This window comes from Scyliorhinus canicula, chromosome 3 (assembly GCF_902713615.1).
Source record: "Scyliorhinus canicula chromosome 3, sScyCan1.1, whole genome shotgun sequence".
NCBI lineage: Eukaryota > Metazoa > Chordata > Chondrichthyes > Carcharhiniformes > Scyliorhinidae > Scyliorhinus > Scyliorhinus canicula.
In genome coordinates, this window is record NC_052148.1 from 189,455,826 (window position 1) to 189,472,275 (window position 16,450).

Sequence of the window (16,450 nt, forward strand, 5' to 3'; positions counted from 1 at the left end):
CGAAACTGCCTGGCAGTCACAGTTCCTACTGAGAATCTGTAGAGCCCACAAGAAATTGTCCAGAGTTTCCCCCGGGAGTTGCCGTCTCGTGGCCAGGAGGTGCCTGGCGTACACTTGATTCACTGACTAAATGTACTGTCCCTTTAGTTGCGTCATCGCTTCTGTTTAGGTGGGCGCATCTCAGATGAGGGGAAAATTTCAGGGCTCACCCGTGAGTAGAGGACTTGGAGCTTCTGTGGGTCCGAGAGTTCTTCAGTGGCTGCTCTGAGGTAGCCTTCAAAGCAGGCTAGCCAGTGCTCGAACGCGGACGTGGCATCGGCTGCGTGAGGGCTCAGCTGCAGGCAATAGGCTTGATCAGGGGATGCATCTTTTATAATCTTGTGCAATAAACTGATGTACCATCAATTACCACAGGACGAGAATGGTGAAACAATTGAGGCTTTATTGCACAGGATGTGTGCCTCTTGCAGCTGGAACCAGAATGGGAGCAGCGCAGGAGAGCATACACTTTTATACGCCGCCTGCTGGGAGGAGCCAGCAGGCTGGGATTTACTGTGGTACCTGTAATACAGTGGCATTAATGTAATACATGCAATGTGTTATTTAGTGGTGTTTACCACAATTCTCAAAGCTGAGCTAGACAGATTCTGATTGACCAGGAGTCAAGGGGAACAGGCAAGAATGTGGAGTTAAGGCCACAATCAGATCAGCCATGATCTTATTGTCTGGCAAGTTAGAAACATTATTATTAACTTGTTAACTCTTTACATGCCAGCCAATATACATATCTTACATGGTAGAGCAGGCTTGATGGGCTGAATGGCCTGCTCCTGCTTCTATTTCTTATGGTCTTATGAAAGTTACAACAATCCCTTCTCTGTTCAAAATTTTTGTGAGAGTAGTATAAAAATACATTGCGGGAAAAACTGCACGAAAAACTGTTAAACTGGAGATTTTTGAGCAACAGGAGAGAATTTCTTCGATTTATGATGGTGTAAAATTTTCCATGATAGATGATATACAAGTGGTTATGGCATATCAGAAAATCCTATAACAAAGGACATGCCTATTTAAAGTATTTTGGAAGAAAATGCCAAATCGATATTTCGCCTTCCATAAATAAGTGGCTGTATTCTCTGAAAATGGGACTATGTCCCCACACCGGTGTAAAAACGGTGGGGTTTTACTCCCGAGATTCCTTGAAAAACATTAGACAAATTCAATGCCTGGCAGGGGGCTAGCAAGGACCCGGAGTGAATCTCGCAACTTTTGCTGCAGATGTGGGCCCCCGAACTTCCGGGTCAGAGGCTGCACATGCAGACTCGGACCGCTGAGCCAGACAAAAAAAATAAACCCCATGATCAGCCTCGAGCCTGCTCCGCCATTCAATGAGATCATGGCTGATCTTTTGTGGACTCAGCTCCACTTTCCGGCCCAAACACCATAACCCTTAATCCCTTTATTCTTCAAAAAACTATCTATCTTTACCTTAAAAACATGTAATGAAGGAGCCTCAACTGCTCCACTGGGCAAGGATTTCCATAGATTCACAACCCTTTGGGTGAAGAAGTTCCTCCTAAACTCAGTCCTAAATCTACTTCCCCTTATTTTGAGGCTATGTCCCCTAGTTCTGCTTTCACCCGCCAGTGGAAACAACCTGCCCGCATCTATCCTATCTATTCCCTTCATAATTTTAAATGTTTCTATAAGATCCCCCCTCATCCTTCTAAATTCCAATGAGTACAGTCCCAGTCTACTCAACCTCTCATAGAATCATAGAATGTACAGTGCAGAAGGAGGCCATTTGGCCCATCGAGTCTGCACCGGCTCTTGGAAAGAGCACCCTACCCAAGGTCAACACCTCCACCCTATCCCCATAACCCAGTAACACCACCCAACACTAAGGGCAATTTTGGACACTAAGGGCAATTTATCATGGCCAATCTACCTAACCTGCACATCTTTGGACTATGGGAGGAAACCGGAGCACCCGGAGGAAACCCACGCACACACGGGGAGGATGTACAGACTCCGCACAGACAGTGACCCAAGCCGCAATCTAACCTGGGACCCTGGAGCTGTGAAGCAATTGTGCTATCCACAATGCTACAGTGCTGCCCATAATCCTCATAATCCAACCCCTTCAGCTCTGGGATTAACCTAGTGAATCTCCTCTGCACACCCTCCAGTGCCAGTACGTCCTTTCTCAAGTAAGAAGACCAAAACTGAACACAATACTCCAGGTGTGGCCTCACTAACACCGTATACAATTGCAACATAACCTCCCTAGTCTTAAACTCCATCCCTCTAGCAATGAAGGACAAAATTCCATTTGCCTTCTTAATCACCTGTTGCACCTGTAAACCAACTTTCTGTAACTCATGCACTAGCACACCCAGGTCTCTCTGCACAGCGGCATGCTTTAATATTTTATCGTTTAAATAATAATCCCGTTTGCTGTTATTCCTACCAAAATGGATAACCTCACATTTGTCAACATTGTATTCCATCTGCCAGACCCGAGCCCATTCACTTAACCTATCCAAATCCCTCTGCAGACTTCCAGTATCCTCTGCACTTTTCGCTTTACCACTCATCTTAGTGTCATCTGCAAACTTGGACACGTTGCCCTTGGTCCCCAACTCCAATCAGCTAGGGTTGAGATTCCAACTCAGATTGGGAGCCAAATGCAACAATGTTATAGTTATCGACATGACTCTTTCACAAAATTCTTACTTTCAGTGTTATGATGATTTTTGAAAATGAGGTGAAGGCAATGAAGGGAAATTAGCATGGAAGTGTGACATGTATACAAACGGTGAAATTACCAGTATCCAATAGTGTCAAACTTGCACGTCCACTAGAATTATGTTAATAATAGTTAAACAACACAATCTTCAATTGGAATATAACTTATCAAGCTCAGCCTACTTAAAATTCTTGATTGGATACTGCCAACTCTTCAAGCGGTTTACTGTGTTCTGACAGCATACATAATAACTACCTGCTACTCTCTTCAAAAATTAATGGTGCTCTTTTAAAATTTGATCATTATTTTAAACATCGGGCTGCACATTATTGAAATACATCAATTGAACCAAAGGTTTGAAATGCAATCATGCAGGATTCAAAACCAAGGCGGCAACCGGGGGTGGGGGCAGGGATGGTGGGGCTGCCATTCCGTAGGACAGGGACTCACTTTAGGTATCTGGGGGTGCAGGTTGCCTGGGAGTGGGGAAGGCTTCGCAGATACAACATCACTAGTTTTGTGGGGAGAGTGAAATCTGACCTGGCGAGGTGGGATGGTCTCCCTCTGTCACTGGCGGGTCGCATGCAGGCGGTTAAAATGAATGTGTTGCCGCGATTTCTGTTTATTTTTCAATGCCTACCGATTTTCCTGCCAGTCTTTTTTCAGGGAGATTGAGGGGAGGATTACCTCGTTTATATGGGGAGGGAAGGTGGCCAGAGTGAGGAAGGTGCTGCTACAGAGGGGAAGGCAGGCAGGGGGTTTGGGTCTCCCGAACCTGATGTACTACTACTGGGCGGCGAATGCGGAGAAGGTACAGAGCTGGGTCAGAGGGGTTGATTCCCAGTGGGTCAGAATGGAGGAGAGTTCGTGCAGGGGGTCGGGGCTGAAGGCACTAGCAACAGCGCCGCTCCCGATAGCTCCGGGGAAATACTTAGGGAGTCCGGTAGTAATAGCTTCATTGAAAATCTGGAGGCAGTTTCGCCAACACTTCAGGTTGGGGGCAGGGTCGAGAGAAATGCTGATCCGGAAGAACCACAGATTTGAGCCAGGGAGGTGGGACGGAAGCTTTCGGAAATGGGAAGAGAAGGGGATTAAGACTCTAAAAGATTTGTTTCTTCGGGGTCGATTTGCAGGATTGAGGGAGCTGGAAGCGAAGTATGGGCTGGAGCAGGGAGAAGTGTTTAGGTACATGCAGGTTCGGGACTTACCGGAGGAACCGGCCTCCACGTTGTTGGAGGAGGTGCTAGCGGCAAGTGGACTGGAGAAGGGGACAGTGTCAGCGGTATACGGAGCTATGTTGGAAAAGGATAAGGCGCCACTGGAGGGGATCAAAGCGAAGTGGGAGGAAGAATTGGGAGGGGGTCTGGTGTGAGGTGCTCCGGAGAGTGAATGCCTCCACCTCGTGTGCGAGGTTGGGGCTGATACAGCTGAAGGTGGTGTACAGGGCACACCTCACGAGGGCAAGGATGAGCCGATTCTTTGAAGGGGTAGAAGATGTGTGTGAGCGTTGCAGGGGGGGGGGGGGGGGGGGGGGGGGGGGGGGGGGGAGCACTAATCACGTTCATATGTTTTGGTCCTGTCCAAAGCTTGGGGAGTTCGAGAAGGAGGTGTTGAGGGTAATTTCCAAGGTGGTGCATGTGAAGCTGGACCCGGGTCCCTGGGAGGCCATATTCGGGGTGTCGGATCAGCCAGGGTTGGAAATGGGTGCGGAGGCAGATATCATAGCCTTCGCCTCGTTTTTTTGCCTGAAGGCGGATCCTGCTGGGATGGAGAGCGGCATCTCCACCCTGTGCCCTGGCGTGGCGAGGGGACCTGTTGGAATTCTTGACCCTTGAGAAGGTTAAGTTTGAACTGAGGGGAAGCTCGGAGGGGTTCTACAAGTCATGGGCACTATTTATTATGCACTTTCAAGAACTTGATAACATCGAACATTAGTTGGGGGGGGGGGGAGGGTGGGGGGGGTACAGGGGGAGGGGGGCTGTGTATGTTGAAGATGGCTATGGGTAATCCCTGATTCCTTTTTTTTTTCTTTGTCATTTGTTTATGTTAACATGCGGGCTGATGTCTGGGCATGGTGGGAGGATGGGATCGTTGTTACTGTTATGGGGTTTGAGATATTTGTTGTTGGTTATTGATTGTTGTTGGGTGTAGATTCGGGAGAAAAATTGTGAAAAAGGATGAGAATAAAAAATTTTTTTTTTTAAAACCCAAGGCGGCTTTTGTCACAAGCAAATTGACCAGATTAACATAAAACCTAAATATTTTTTCCCACTTACTTTGAAGTAGCAGATGAATATAAAGCAGAGAGGAGCGAAGTACTGCATTACCAGGAGACATGTAGTGTAAACCAGCCTTTGATTTTCAGATGGCCACTGGTCAATGCACAAGTACTTTCCAGCAAATTCCTTTGAGTATTTCGGGTCATATTGGAACTGCTCATCGGTCAGGACGTGAAAAAGAGGGAAAGGCAGAGACGTGAGCAGTGCCAGTGCCCACATGATGGTAATGCTTAGATAAGCATGCTTGTTAGTTGGCCTCCAGCCTCGGGGGTTGATTATCAACTGGTGCCGCTCAACCGCAATCAGCACTAAGGAGAAGATGGAGACCGTGATGGAGATACACTGGATCATGGAATTTAGCTTGCACATGGCCTCCCCAAAGATCCAATGGTCCATAAAAGTGTAGACAAACGTGAAGGGCAGGGACATGACACTGATGAGCAGATCAGAGACGGATAGGTTGACAATCAGAATGTTTGTAACGTTATGCATTTCTTTCTGTTTCATGACAATGGTGATCAGTAGCAGATTGCCAAATACTCCGAGGATAATGATGGCACTATAAACCAATGCTAACACAAATATCATGGCAGTCGGAGAGTAGCACTGGTCATAATGGCCCAGGGTAAAATTTCTCTCAGAAAAGTTAAAGAGATTGGAAAGATTTCCGGCATAAATGAAAGCTATCCCATCCATTCTGTCTCCAGACAGTGTTCTCTTAGTGCAAGATGTTGCAGGATAGAATGTTTTGATTAAATAGACTTCTGGAGAGTGTTGGCTTCACATTTCACCTTACATCTGATCAGTAGATTCAATATTAATCACCGTTTCATGTTTTCCTTTTAAGTACGAATCTTCCTGCAATTGAAAAGAAATGTTACAATTACGGTGAACATAAAATACACAAATAAAATACACAATGCATTAAAAAACTACTGCTCTAACCACCTGGGAGCATGCTGAGAAAATGAAGTCAATGGGTTATTTAATTGCTTATCAAAATTTAATGCAACCAAATAGTTGGGACTGACATCTATATAGCCCATTTGTAGGAAAAAATTGGATAAAAACAAATTACTGCGGATGCTGGAATCTGAAACGAAAGAGAAAAAGAAAAAAGAAGAAAAAAAAAGAGAAAATCCTGGAAAATCTCAGCAGGTAGAACATAGAACAGTACAGCACAGAACAGGCCCTTCGGCCCTCGATGTTGTGCCGAACAATGATCACCCTACTCAAACCCACGTAACCCGTATACCCGTAACCCAACAATCCCCCCATTAACCTTACACTACGGGCAATTTAGCATGGCCAATCCACCTAACCTGCACATCTTTGGACTGTGGGAGGAAACCGGAGCACCCGGAGGAAACCCACGCACACACGGGGAGATCGTGCAGACTCCACACAGACAGTGACCCAGCCGGGCATCGAACCTGGGACCCTGGAGCTGTGAAGCATTGATGCTAACCACCATGCTACCGTGAGGCCCCATAGGTCTGGCAGGTAGGGCGAGAAGTAGCAGTTTCTCTCCTTCCAGATGCTGCCAGACCAGCTGAGGTTTTCCAGCATTTTCTCTTTCGTAGCCCATTTGTAGGTCTGTGGTTCTCATCAGATAACCAATCTTTCATACACCTGGCATCGCAAGTTAGATGTTAATCGGTAACAATGTTTTTGTGAACTGATGTTCTGGGACAATGTGGAGAATACCTGTGAATTTTTGTTCTTAAAGTTGAAAATCAAACCATTGTTTGCATCTGTGGAATTGGTCTATACAGGTGATTTAAACTTTAGCATGATCAAACACACCATCCTTAAATATCTCTCCTGTGTAGTGTAGTGAATCTGCCCTTTCTCGTTTCATTCTTACCGACCCAATCATCACAAGAGTATCTCCAGCAATAATTTCTCTGCATGATCCTGTGGCATTATCTTTAGCCAAGGAGCAATCCTGCACCCTTGACTGCCCCTCTTCTTCTTCATGCTGTACTTTGGCAATATCAGTCAAAGACATTGGGTTAACCTCTGTTAACAGTGACATCTACCTCTGCCTTTCCACCACTGCTTTCAGACCCCCAAATTCGTAGAATTTACAGTGCAGAAAGAGGCCATTCAGCCCATCGAGACTGTACCGGCCCTTGGAAAGAGCACCCTACTTAAGCCCCACAACTCCACCCTATCCCCTTAATCCACGTAACCCAATAACCTTTTTGGACACTAAGGACAATGTAGAATGGCCAATCCACCTAACCTGCACATCTTTGGTCTGTGAGAGGAAACCGGAGCACCCGGAGGAAACCCACGCAGACACGGGGAGAACGTGCAGACTCCACACAGACAGTGACCCATCAGGGAATCGAACCTGGGACAATTGGAGCCGTGAAGCAACTGTGCTAACCACTATGCTACCGTGCTGCCACCAGGACAGATGGGAAATTACCTTGGTACTGTCAAACTGCGCATCTTGGATGAGCTATCATCCCCTGCCCCACCCTTTTCACATTTGCCACCAACTATGTTCCCCATCCTGACCACCGTCTAAGTTTGAATCAGATTGTTTTCACCCTCCGGTGCTCTTCAATCCCAAGCTGAACCCTGACACCATAGCCTCTCATTCAAAAATATTATCTACTTCCACCTCAATAATATTGTCTGCCTCCATTCGTGTCTCTGCCTCTTTTCTGCCCAAACTCACATCCATATTGTTGCCACATCCAGACTATCTATTCCAATATTGTCCTATTGGCCTCTTATCTTACAATGCATTCTGTAAACCTCAACGTTTCCAAATCTCTATTGTCTATAAACTGTCCCACAATAGTCCCACTCATCCACCATTCTTCACATTCCGGAACTACATTAGTTCCTGGTCCCCAACATTGAATTTCTCATTCATGTGTTTAAATACTTACCTGGCCTTACATCTCTTTATCTCTGTAACCTCTTTATCCTATAATTCCTCTTGAATCCTCTGTTCCTCCAAATGTTGCCTCTTCTGTACCCCACAATTTGCCATGGTTTCAACTGTCCAGTTCCCCAACCCTTATCCTGCCTGAGGCCCAAGCAGAGTAACCTGCTGGGCTTCCCCCACTCCTGAACTCCTCCCTCATAATTGAGGCCAGGTGGGAAAGTATGAATAATTGGCCGCTTCAGGGCCTGACCTGGGGTGAGGGCTATAGGCCTCACCTACTAAAATGTAAAATTTAATGCAAGTCAGTGGATAGTCCACCCCCAGGGAATGTTATGCACCCCCGTTCCACCACCTCAAGCTAGTGGGAGACTGTAAAATTATGCCCATTATAACCTTGCAGTCTCGCAAACCAATCCAATATTACTCTTAACAATGTCTTTGCTTTCTTCCATAGCTCCATGTAACTTTGTATAATGGACTTGTTGCATATATTTCAGTACCATTTAATCATAATTTGTGTATATGCATTAATTTACTAAATGTACAATGGCTAAATCAGATAGGATGAAAGGATTATCAGTTAGTTAATCTGAATTATTACCAGAGGTTGTACACGTCTTTTGCAACTACTTCTTACAATTTTTAAAGAAACTGTAATAAATTTGAAATTTCTTTGGACTGTGTGTTCAATGGTTCAAATCTCACTCTATATTGGGAACAGCTATCTGGGGCACAATTCATCCAAAAAATGACTATGGATGCGATTTAACAGGAAACAAATCAGAGCCTGTTTTTCGGTGGGTTAAGCGAGTGTTTCTCTGCACTTGAGCTAGGCGCGCCAGTCCAGGAAGAGTATTCACAGATTGGGTTGGATATTTTGACCCCTCTCAGCATCCCCACTGTGGTCTCCAGACTTCCCCACAGCACCCAACTTACCTCTTCTGGGGTTCTTGAGCCCCTCCTCACCCCGCCTCTTAAGGGGAAGGCACCATGGGCCTGACCACTGGCCCGGACAACCTGGTACCCAGCCATCTTGGCGCTGCCAGCCAGGCGCCCTGGCACATTAGCAGCATCAGGTTGGCACTGCTAGGGTGCTCAGATGTCAGTGCCAAGCTGCCAGGCTGGCAGTGCCAAGGTTCCCAGGTGCCAGCAAGTGCCAGGATGCCACCTTGTCCAGAGCCTGACCACCCAGGGAACTCCAATGGCTTGGGAGATCCTCCCAGGTGTTGTTATGATTGGTCCATATTTGTGTGGACCATTACTAAATGGTGCCTGGTCGAGATTGTTTGGGAGGTCGTTAGTTCCGGGGCCCCAGGAGAATATAACGCAGACATATTTAAATGAGCTGAATGGGTTCTTGAGGAGTCCGATGCACTGCTCAATGACAGCCCAGGAAGCTGCATGAGCCTTGTTGTATCGGGTCTCGTCATTGGTCACTGGCCTCTGTATCGGTGTCATTAACCAGATCCTTACCAGGTCCTCAGCAGGTAGCCCTTATCCCCCAAGAGCCAACCAGCTATCCTGGGGTGGGCCTCGAAGAGGCTGGGGATGTCCGACTGCCCCATGATGTAGCTGTCATGTGCACCCTGGGAAGAGTGCACACACGTGCATTATCTTCATATGGTGTGTCATAATTTATACCAATATATCATGGTGCAGACACACACTGATGGACACACACAGGGACCAATCAACATGTACAAACACCGCAGCCAATCAGCAGTTAGAATACACACACTATAAAGGCAGAGGGCACCACGGTTCCCGTTCATTCTGGGTGCTGCCTCTGAGTATAACAGGAACTTATTCAGCCCAGCACGGACTCACACCACGTGCTGAGACAATCAACTGGTTCGGACAAGGCTTAGGTCTCTAGTTCAAGTTACCATTATTTCGACCCACAGTCATCGTGTGTTAGTTAGTTAGAAGTAGTTAATAAAATTGAGAAGTAGTTAATAAAATTGCCCTTAGTGTCCAAAATTGCCCTTAGTGTTGGGTGGGGTTACTGGGTTATGGGGACAGGGTGGGGGTGTTAATCTTGGGTAGGGTGCTCTTTCCAGGAGCTGGTGCAGACTTGCTGGGCCGAATGGCCTCCTTCTGCACTGTAAATTCTATGTAAAACACATCATGATACCAGCTCGCACTTCTGAGACCTACCCTTCAGTGATCTGCCTTCCACCAGTCTCTAGCCATCATCCGCCTCCCCACATTGCAGGGAACCTGGGCTCCAACTGGAAACTTTTCAAACAGCGCTTCCAGCTGTACCTTGAAGCCGGGGACCCGACGCTCCGGCGTGCGGCAACTGCGGCTCCGCCCACTTAAAGCGGCAATGTCCCGCAAAGTCCCGACGCTGCCTGCAGTGTGGCAAACGAGGTCACTACGCTGCAATGTGCAGATCTTCCATGCCTGCTGCTTTTCAAAGGTCCACCCAGCCCCACAGAGACGTCAAGGCTATCCAGCCTGCCATCAATGAACCTACTCTACACCTTGATTCCGACTATGCCTGCAATGACCCACAGGTCCTGTTCCAAATCGGCATCATTACTACCAACAGGATGTCCCCCAACCGTGGCACTGAACTCGTCCACATCCACAGCGTCAGCCAGGATGATCAGTGGTGTGCTACCCTTACGGTCCCCTGTCAGGTTCCACCCGGACACTGTCTAATCTCATTGTGTCATCTGATTTCCGCAAGCTCTGCATACAGCCTGCTGTCCTGCCATCCGCGTGTAAATTGCTGGACTACAATGGCAATGCCATTGCCGCCAGTGGCTCCTGCCACCTTGAGGTGACACATCGTGCTCACACAATCATTCTCCCATTCGAGATTGTTGCTGCCTCAAAAGCCTACTTGCTTGGTGCCCAGGCATGCAAGCTGCTCCACTTAGTGCAGAGAGTACACTCTCTCTCTTCAAGCGACACACCTGCATCCTCTGGCACAGACTTCAGGGCGCAGCTCGACTCCATCATCCAGCAATACCATGATGTTTTCGAAGGCATGGGCACGCTTCCTTACACGTACAAAATCTTACTCAAGCCCAACGTTCACGCACCTCGCAGAGTCCCAGCGCCACTCAAGGACCGCCTCAAGCTACAGCTCCAGGACCAAGGAGTCATCTCTAGGGTCACGGAACCCACAGACTGGGTAAGCTCCATGGTCTGTGTCAAGAAGCCGTCCGGCGAGCTGCGGATCTGTATTGATCCTAAAGATCTGAATCAGAATATCATGCGGGAGCACTACCCGATTCCGAAACGTGAGGAGCTCACGTCCAAGATGGCCCACGCCAAACTATTCTCAAAACTGGATGCCTCGAAGGGCATCTGGCAGATCCAACTAGACGAGTCAAGCAGGTAGCTGTGTACGTTCAACACACCCTTTGGCAGGTTCTGCTACAACCGGTTGCCATTCGGCATCATTTCTACGTCCAAAGTTTTCCACCGGATCATGGAGCAGATGATGGAGGGGATCGACGGCATCCGGGTATATGTAGACGATATTATCGTCTGGTCAACCACTCCGCAGGAACACATCGTCCGCCTTCAGCTGTTTTCAGGCGCATCCACGAACACGGCCTCCGCCTCAATAGGGCCAAGTGCTCCTTCGGACAGTCAAGTATCAAGTTTCTGGGGGATCACATCTCCCACCAGGGGGTGTATCCGGACGAGGACAAGATGCAGCAATCACGTCCATGAAGATGCCCGAGGACAAGAAAGCGGTTCTCCGGTTCCTGGGGGATAGTAGATCACAGATTTACAATGGCTCCCTGCTCACGAGCGTGAACAGCAGGAGCTGAAGGCCAAGCTTTCCACGGCCCCAGTGTTAGCTTTTCCCGACAAAAGAGACCACAATCTCTACTGATGCCAGTCAGTCGAGCATTGGTGCCGTGCTCCTGCAACGAGACGAGGCCTCGTCATGGGCCCCCGTTGCATATGCGTCGCGGGCGATGATTCCAACAGAGCAGCGCTATGCGCAAATCGAGAAAGAGTGTCTCGGCCTTCTCACCAGAGTCGTGAAGTTCCACGACTACGTCTATGGGCTTCCGCAGTTCACGGTTGAAACAGACCACTGCCCCCTTGTAAATATTATCAAGAAGGACCTGAATGATATGACGCCTCGCCTCCAGCGTATCCTACTCAAGCTGCGCAGGTACGACTTTGAACTGATCTATACCCCTGGCAAGGACCTTGCCGTTGCCGATGCTCTCTCACGGTCGTTCACAACTCCATGTGATCATGACGGCTTCATTTGCCAAATAGAGGCTCACATCCAGTTTGCAGCCTCTCGTTTGCCAGCTACGGATGCACGACTGATGCAAATTCGCCGCGAGACAGTGGCCGATCCACTTCTGCAGTGGGTGATGCGCCTAATGTCGGACGGGTGGCTCAAGAGCCAATGCCCGCAATTTTACAACATCCGCGATGACCTGGCGGTTGTCGACGGGGTGCTCCTGAAATTGGATCGCATCGTCGTCCCACAAAGCATGTGCCAGCTAGTGTTGGAGCAACTCCACGAAGGGCACTTAGGGATCGAGAAGGGCCACAGAGGCCGTCTACTGGCCGGGCATCAATGATGGCATCGCCAATGCAGTGCTCAACTGCTTCACCTGCCAGCGTTTTCAGCCCACCCAACCACAGGAGACCCTGATGCCCCATGAGCTCGTCACATCGCCTTGGACCAAAGTGGGCATCGACTTGTTCCATGCATTGGGCAGGGACTACGTCATCATCATCGACTACTTCTCCAGTTACCCGGAGGTCATCAGGCTGCACGATCTCACATCCTCGGTTGTGATCAGGGCGTGTAAGGAGACATTTGCCCAACATGGCATTCCGCTGACGGTCATGTCGGACAATGGTCCCTGTTTTGCGAGCCAGGAATGGGCTGGCTTCGCCCGACACTACAATTTCCAGCACATAATGTCCAGTCCCCTATACCCCCAATCCAATGGGAAGGCGGGAAAGGGGGTCCACATCGTTAAGCGGCTCCTCAGCAAGGCTGCCGACACCGGCTCAGATTTCCATCTTGCTCTGCTGGCCTATCGCTCCGCCCCGCTCTCCACCGGCCTGTCGCCTGCTCAGCTGCTAATGAACCGCACCCTCAGAACGACGGTGCCATCAATTCTCACTCCCAACCTCGATTATGTCCCCGTGCTCCACCGCATGCATATGTCTCGACTGCAGCAGAAAACGTCAAACGACTCACGGGCTGCTGACCTTCCTGACATCCATCCACGCGACAAGGTTCGCATCCACCTCCCGGATGGTGGCTGGTCTGCGCCTGCTAGCGTTCTAAAGCAGGTGGCCCCCCGCTCCTTCCTGGTCCGCTTACCGGATGGATCCATTCAGAGCCGCAACAGGCGTGCTCTTGATGGACACACACAGGGACCAATCAACATGTACAAACACCGCAGCCAATCACCAGTTAGAATATACACACTATAAAGGCAGAGGGCACCACGGTTCCTGCTCATTCTGGGTGCTGCCTCTGAGTGTAACAAGAACTCATCCAGCCCAGCACAGACTCTCACCACGTGCTGAGAGAATCAACTGGTTCGGACAAGGCTTACGTCTCTAGTTTGAGTTAGCATTATTCAGACCCACAGTCATCGTGTCTTAGCTAGTTAGAAGTAGTTAATAAAACTGAGTTGAACCTTCATCTGTGTTGGAAGTGTCTGTTCATCTCTCAAGCCTACACATCATGGTGGTCATACACAAGTTGGATGTTGAGGGAGTGGAAACCCTTCCTGTTGATGCCGGGCAGAAGGCGACAGGTGTGCCTTCAATTACCCCTTGGACCTGGGATATCTCGTCAATGGTGGAGAATCCTGCTGCCCGGTTATCTGGTTAGGCCTGGTCCATGTCAAAGTTTATATAGTTCGCTGCCCGGGCAAACAGGGCACCCGTGACTTCACAGATTCACTTGTGGGCTCTAGCTTGTGAGGTGCCACACAAGCCCCTGCTCGAGAGTGATCCTGAAGCATAGAAGCTCAGGGCTGCGGTGACCTTGACGGCAACCAGGAGCGGGTATCCTCCTCATGAGGAAATGACACAGGTGGCGCATCATCACCTTGTTGAGGCGGAGTCTCCAACGGCACACTCTGTTCATCAGCTGCTCGAAAGACCAATGACACCCGTCACCGGCCTCGCCAACTGGGACCCTTCCTGACCTGATTAGAGGCTGGAATCCTCAGGTGTGGTGCAGGGCCCAGTACTTGTGCTGCCACCTCGAGCCTCTGTCGATGATGCTGCCGCTGCCACCTGCAGCATCTGGCCTCTCAGCAGCACTTCATGAGCAGCTACCATAGGGTCCAAGATATCGTCCATTGAGTGTAATATCTGTAAGGAATTGGGAGAGGGTGAAAGACTGACAACCAGCAGTGTCCTCCATCCTGGGACCCTCCATGTCCCCCATAGCCACCACCCCCATTGCTTCCCCGTCCTCCATTCCCCAATTGCGCCGCATCCCCCCATTGCCCCCCCCCCCCTCCCCCCATATCCTCTGCCATTCGACACGCCTGCCTATGCACCCCCAACCGCTCACCGGAGCCCACACCCTGTACTCCAGACACCCCACATAATGGTACCTGGATCAGGTGCAGTCCCCTCCCAGTGCACACGCCCACACCCTGGCCATCAAAATGTCCCAGGTGCTGGGGCCCAGTCCCTGGGTGTTCGGATGTTGGCCGCTGTGTCCATGATGTTGCCTCCGGCAGTGTTCAGGCACAGTGTCCAGGCATCCCGGTCTGATTGGGATGCTAGGCAATAACCCCTACATGCTACATGGTACACCTACCCATGGGAACCCACTTGGGAGCTGTGAAGTTCTTACTTAACTGTGATTGCCAATTCCCAATAAGCAATAGCCATTAGCCTCGCAGCCAGAGGCCTCCGTGGTCAGTGGAAGTTCTGGATGGTCGGTGGGGCTGGAGTTGCCCCAGGAATGAGAACACACGATCCAGGGAGTGGCATGGCAGACCCATGGGTGCTGAGGTGCCCATCTCCACCCCACACCCCAAGCCGAGGCCATGGGCAGCCATCCGCTTTGCTCCACAATCCCCTCCAACAAAGGCGGCCCCGATCATGGCTGGCTTCCCAGGGGTTCCCCCACCCCACTGCAAGCACCGGGACAGCAAACCCAGTGCCCCGGGTTCATTGTCTGAGAGGGAAGATCGCTACTCACATCCTCTGGTCCCCACAGCAGCCCTTCCGCCAACTTCATGGGTGGGATTCTGTGATCCTGAGGCTATGTGTTGTCGCCGCCGCCGGAAACACCGTCGCCAGGGACGGGGCCAGCATGGCACTGGAGTAGCCCACGCTGCTCCAGCTGCTGATCCTGTCATGAACTGGGCGCCGCGGGATCCGTGCATGAGCAATGGCACCGGCACTAACGCGCACATGTGCAGTGGCACCAGCACCAACGCGCGCATGCGCAGTGGCTCCCTTTAATGCGCCAGCCCTGACGCATCATGTCGCAGGGCTACAGGGGCGGAAGAAAGGAGGCCCCCACCAGAGACACCAGCCCGCCGATCGGTGGTCCCCGATCGTGGGCCAGGCCACGTCGGAGGCCCCCACCTAGCGTTGGTTTGCTTTTTTAATGGCCTTGCTAACCTGTACTCAACTTTTAGTGAGTGGTGTATTTGTACTCTGAGATCCCTTTGTTACCTAGACATGCACCTCCCAAGTAATAAATGGCCTCCCTGTTCTTCCGACAAAAAATTACTGTCTCACATGTATCTGTATTAAACTTCACTTGCCAAGTATTTTTCCATTCTGCAAGTTTAATAATTTGCTGCAATCAACTTCAGCATTGACCAATCCCCATTCCCCACCTCCCCTGCCCCAACCCTAATTTGGTAACATCCACAAACTTTAAAATTGTTTGATTACAAAGTCCAGGGGCGGAATTCTCCGACCCCCGCAGGGTCGGGGAATCGCCTGGGGCCTTTGTAAATCCCGCCCCCGCCGTGGCCGGAATTCTCCGCCACCCGGGAATCGGCGGGGCGGGAATCACGGCGCGCCAGTCGGCGGGCCCCCTGAGGTTATTCTCCAGCCCGCGTTGGGCCGAATTCCCGTCGCTGACAGGCCTCTCCCGCCGGTGGGAATTGGAGCACCTCTGGTGCCAGTGGGAAAGGCGGTGCGAGCGTGCCCTGGGGTCCTGGGGGGGCGCGGGGCGATCGGACCCCGGGGGGTGCCCCCATGGTAGCCTGGCCTGCCATCGGGGCCCACCATGGTGGAGGCGGAAGAGACCCCCCCTACCGCGCATGCACCGGGATGATGTCAGAGACCGCTGACGCTTCGGCGCATGCACGGCCTCACGCCGGCCGGCGAACGCCTTTCGGCCCGCCGTTTGCGCCGGCTGGCGGGGCGGAAAGGCCGTTCGCGGTAGCCGACGGGGAGCCAAAGGCCACTCGTGCTGGTCGGCGGGGCGCCAACCCTTCCGCCGCGGGCCTAACCCGTAAAGGTGCTAGAATTCCGCACCTTTGGGGAGGCCCAACGCCGGAGTGGTTGGAGCCA

At 50.6% G+C, this 16,450-nt stretch overlaps 1 protein-coding gene across 10 annotated transcripts in view; it reads right to left on the bottom strand.

Annotated features, from left to right (window-relative positions):
• The window catches only part of npy1r (neuropeptide Y receptor Y1), a 216,482-nt gene that overhangs the window by 24,202 nt on the left and 175,830 nt on the right, over nucleotides 1-16,450 (bottom strand). For 8 of the 10 annotated variants that reach the window (XM_038791905.1, XM_038791903.1, XM_038791902.1 and 5 more), the window contains exon 2: nucleotides 5,026-5,886. In XM_038791905.1, coding sequence (XP_038647833.1) covers nucleotides 5,026-5,724 — 699 coding nt within the window. In that variant the 5' untranslated portion in view covers nucleotides 5,725-5,886. Of the gene's footprint in view, nucleotides 1-5,025; nucleotides 5,887-14,003; nucleotides 14,273-16,450 lie in introns of all 10 variants that reach the window. The other 2 variants (XM_038791900.1, XM_038791899.1) reach the window with 2 other exon arrangements.